General features: G+C 41.0%; 1 protein-coding gene across 1 annotated transcript in view; it reads left to right on the top strand.

Moving 5' to 3' along the window:
* Positions 1-4,985, top strand: part of LOC107298830 (arf-GAP with Rho-GAP domain, ANK repeat and PH domain-containing protein 2-like) — a gene marked incomplete at its 3' end in the record, with an annotated part of 92,497 nt that overhangs the window by 31,948 nt on the left and 55,564 nt on the right. Inside the window, exon 8 of the mRNA XM_029286625.1 lies at positions 3,490-3,605. Within this exon, the coding sequence (XP_029142458.1) occupies positions 3,490-3,605 (116 nt within the window). The remainder of the gene's footprint in view (positions 1-3,489; positions 3,606-4,985) is intronic.

The following is a 4,985-nucleotide window of genomic DNA, read 5'->3' as shown; positions in this document are numbered from 1 at the left end:
TTCCTCCTCCTCCTCCTCCCTGCAAACCCTCCTCCCTTCTAGCACTGATGATGTTACCTAGTTAGGGTCATGAAACGTCTGCAAGAAAACAAGCAAGCTCAGAGAGCACCAAGGACCCCCCATTTCAGCCCTGAGCTACACATACTCTCCTCCATTGATAGTAACAGCGGTTGTTGTAAATAACCAAGGTTAAACGCCTAGTGTAACTATTGTGTTGGGGCTTGTCAGAAGGGCAAGTCTGGATGGAACGATTGCTTTCATGGGCTTGTGATTCTATTATCTTTCCCTTTATTGCTGGCTGTTAAGCAAATGCCAGCCATTGATATTGACTCTTCAGACATCTGAATATAAATGAGCTGAGCCCGGGGGGGGGGACATAATACGATCACAATTGCTGGAGTCCATTAGCTAGCAGAGTGTGAAAGTCTGAATAAGCCCTGCTTAATTATTACGGCGTTCAGCCGCGCTCGGAAAGCAAAGCAGAGCCTAGCAAAGCAGAAAAACACTCTCCTTGTGCAAATAAAAAAATAAATAAATAGATTGATTGTGGCCAAACTGTTATTTCCCCCCCCCTTGCTGTGGGCTACCTAGTTTGTCCACCGTAAAGTCTTCTGCCTCTTTATTAATGAGAAATTATTTGGGATGTTCCCAAAATGGTTTAATTTCTGCATCCTTGTAGGTCTGTCTCTTGTTCTGTAGAGTTGCCTCCTGCTTATTCATCTAATAATAATAATAATAATGATAAAGTTGGAAGGGACCTTGGAGGTCATCTAGTCCAACCCCCTGCTCAGGCAGGAAACCCTATACCATTTCGGACAAATAGCTGTCCAGTCTCTTCTTAAAAACTTCCAGTGTTGGATCATTCACCGCTTCTGGAGGCAGGTTGTTCCACTGGTTAATTGTTCTAACTGTCAGGAAGTTTCTCCTTAGTTCCTGGTTGCTTCTCTCCTTGATTAGTTTCCATCCGTTGCTTCTTGTCCTGCCTTCAGGCACTTTGGAGAATAGCTTGACTCCCTCTTCTTTGGGGTAGCCCCTGAGATATTGGAACACTGCTATCATGTCCCCCCTCGTCCTTCTCTTCGTTAAACTAGACATACCCAATTCCAGCAACCGTTCCTCATATGTTTTAGCCCCCCAGTCCCCTGATCATCTTTGTTGCTCTTCTCTGTACTCTTTCTAGAGTCTCAACATCTTTTTTACATCGTTGGAACGTCAGCGACACAAATATTTACCTCTGGAAATATTTACTGGAAATATTTACCTCAGCTGAGCTGGCTTTAGCTTTTGGGATCCTTGGGTTGTGCTGAATTGGTATTAAAGAAAGGCCACCGATTTTTGGATTTTTTGTAATAGACGACTTCCTGGACTTCCCATCGGGTGGACACATAGCATTGTGCTGTGGAGAAGAAGAGAGAAGATAGCTTTCATTGATCACTTTTGTTGCCAACCTCAATGTGACGTGTAGCCCACAAATCATTAGAAATGGCAGAGTACGTACGAAACAAATGTTCTGGAAGCAATGGGAGGAAAAAAACAACCTCAAGCACGTCATTTTAAATTTCCTGGTAAATGCACAAATGTTCTCTTGAAATAAAGTTAATTACAGCTTGCTACGTGGCAATGTAAGTATTTTCAACCCTGTCCATCATAGATCTTATTATGGCTTGGACAGAAAATATCTCTATCAGCCTGGACATTACATTCACCTGAAATCATACTGCCGGATACACAATTAAGAGTTTAAGGAGAGTAATATTTCTATATGTGAGCTATACTAAAAAAAACAACAACAGCAGATTTTTTTAACCTTATTCCTGTGATAGATCTTGGCTGCTGCCACAGAGTGTCACTGCAGACCAAAGTCTAGAAGTGGTGAAAAAATAAGTGTGTATCTCTGTGTATCTGTGCAGTCTATAATAAGGACTGTTTGAATTTTAAAACTAGTATTTGGACGACTCAGGAAGTAGAAGACTCCGTCGATTTTTGTCTGCACTCAGAAAGTAAACAAAATCAGGTACCCTTACTCCGTGAACAGAAAACCAAAAGGAAGTTCTAATGGTGTCGGCTAGACTGAGGAATTGAAAATACACCCTGGAAGAAGACAACGGTAACCCACTGAGCTGAATCTGAAGACATCACTGCTGTTTATCATTTAAAAGGCTGTGTTCTCTTCCTGGTTTGGGGAATGTTAAGTTTTCTCAGTGTCCAACAAGGAGGAGGAACTTTGTTGAAAAAGATTACAAGTTCAGAACATGTAACAGGAAGAATGGCAAAAACTGAGGGCGGTGTTAAAAGAGGGACCAGCCTAGAATCCCTACGTAGCCACAAGTGACCCCTTTGAGTTCGGAAGGAAGGAAGGAAGGAAGACAGCACTTAGACTTATATACCACTTCACAGTGCTTTACAGCCCTCTCTACGCGGTTTACAGAATCAGCATTTTGCTCCCCAACAATCTGGGTCCTCGTTTTACTGACCTCGGAAAGATGGAAGGTTGAGTCAACCTAGAGCCAGTCAAGATCGAACTCCTGGCGATGGGCAGAGTTAACCTGCAATACTGCGTTCTAACCAGTGCGCCACCATGGCTCTTGCTTCTCACATATTTCTTGAGTTTCACTTTTGAAATCATACACACACACACACACACACACAGAAACACACACACACAATAGCAGTGTTTCAATATTTAAAGGGTTGCCATGAAGAAGAGGGAGTCAAGCTATCCTCCAAAGCACCTGAGGGCAGGAGAAGAAGCAACGGATGGAAACTAATCAAGGAGAGAAGCAACCTGGAACTAAGGAGAAACTTCCTGACAGTTAGAACAATTAACCAGTGGAACAACCTGCCTCCAGAAGCTGTGAATGCTCCAACACTGGAAGTTTTTAAGAAGAGACTGGACAGCCATTTGTCCGAAATGATATAGGGTTTCCAGCCTGAGCAGGGGGTTGGACTAGATGACCTCCAAGGTCCCTTCCAACATCATCATCATCATCATCATCTTCTTCTTCTTCTTCTTCTTCTTCTTCTTCTTCTTCTTCTTCTTCTTCTTCTTCTTCTTCTTCTTCTTCTTCTTCTTCTTCTTCTTCTTCTTCTTATTATTATTATTATTATTATTATTATTATTATTATTATTATCATTATCATTATCATTATCATTATCATTATCATTATCATTATCATTATCATTATCATTATCATCATCATCATCATTATCATTATTATAACACACACACACAAACAAACTCTGATGTCAAACTCATAGAAAAATCTAGGGAATTGCATTGCGTGAAATCTGCTGGATAGGACATTAAAATTATAATTCATAGAACGGTTGGGCCAAGCGGTCAACACAAGCAATAAAGGAACCTTAACATGGCTCTCTGTTCTGCAGAGACCTACCCTAGCCAATTCTGGTTTCAAAATAACAAAATTTCACCTGATTTATTTATTTATTTAAACAGGATTCTAATGTGCTTTCCTTCTCTCCTTCAGGATTTTAAATCTGGCTATGGCATTACCGTCATACCTATGAATGTGGCTAATGTGAGGCAGATTGATCGGGCCGCAAAACAATCTTTCGAAATAATTACACCTTACCGGAGCTTTAGGTAAGACCATTGAATGTTTGCTTTTAAAACTATAGGGCGGGATTTTTGGAGTTCACCTGAAATAAATACTTTGAGAGCGGGCAACTAAATTTCATTTTTGATGTATGTCGTTGCGCCCACAGTAAGAAAATGGCAATGAAGGTTATCTTCTCTTATCTTAAAAGGTCATAAAATAGGCCAAAATTCATTTAACAACTGCTTCCTTAACAATGGAAACTTGGGCTCGGTTGTGGTTGTAAGTTTAAAGGACAAACTTGTGCTGAAAATACTATAAATGAAAAGGAAACCGGTTAGGACAGGAGTAGGCAACCTTGGCTCTTTTATGACTCGTGGACTTCAACTCCCAGAATTCCTGAGCCAGCATGGCTCAGCTTGGAAACCTCTCCCTTTCCCCTCAGTGTGGCTGGCTGAGGAATTCTGGGAGTTGAAGTCCACGAGTCATAAATGAGCCAAGGTTGCCTACCCCTGGGTTAGGAGGAATGGGGTTTTTTTCCCTACATCCGGATTTTTTCATAAGGCAAAGTCAAGTTTAGTGCAGCCGGTTGCCGAAAGTCGTTGCTGATTTGAAAGCACATCATCATCAATAATACATAAATTAATAAAAATCAGACTGGTTTTGAGTGGGGATGTCCCCAAAGGTGCTTTTTCAAAAGGCAAATGGACTTTTGCCTTTCCTTGAAGACGTTTCGCTTCTCATCCAAAAAGCTTCTTGTCACATTCAACTCGAGAATCCCAATAAAACTCCAGGTTCATTCCGCTTCCAAAAATCTTACTGTTTATTGAATACACAGCATGGAAATGCTGAAGCAAAACTAACTCTGAAGTCCCCAGATACCAGTTCATAGAATTAAACAATAATTTCCCCAGCCAACCCCCCCACTCTCTCACATAGTTCATGTAAACAATTTCATTTTGTTCTGGGAACCGTCTGCTTTCTCTCCACACCTGCTGCAGTGTCCTTGAAAAGGTTTCAGGCTCTTGTGTTCGTCAGTGAATTCGTAGAGGTTTTGTTTCTCCATCTTAACCAATTTTAAAGCAACACCTCCCTCCCTCCTTAATCTAATGGCAAGTTGAAACATAGAGGCACATAACTACCAAAATTTTGTTCTTGACACTTCTTCAGTCACAACTAAAGAAGCTCCTTGGATGAGAAGCAAAAACCTCTTCAAGGAAAAGAGTTGCTTTTGGAAAAACACCTTTGGGCCAACTATAATCTGGACGAGTGAGAATCTCCATAGACAAACCCGTTGAATGAAAAGTCATTGGTTCTTCTGATGTCACACTCTTCGTGAAACTGTTCCAGATTTTATTTATTTATTGCTTTCAAATCAGTCTTGACTTCTGGTGATTTCCTGGACAGTTTCCTTGGCAAGATTTTGG

Source organism: Protobothrops mucrosquamatus, unplaced genomic scaffold (assembly GCF_001527695.2).
Source record: "Protobothrops mucrosquamatus isolate PMUCROS unplaced genomic scaffold, P.Mucros_1.0 scaffold4314, whole genome shotgun sequence".
Lineage (NCBI taxonomy): Eukaryota > Metazoa > Chordata > Lepidosauria > Squamata > Viperidae > Protobothrops > Protobothrops mucrosquamatus.
This window is presented reverse-complemented; position numbering and strand designations above follow the sequence as displayed.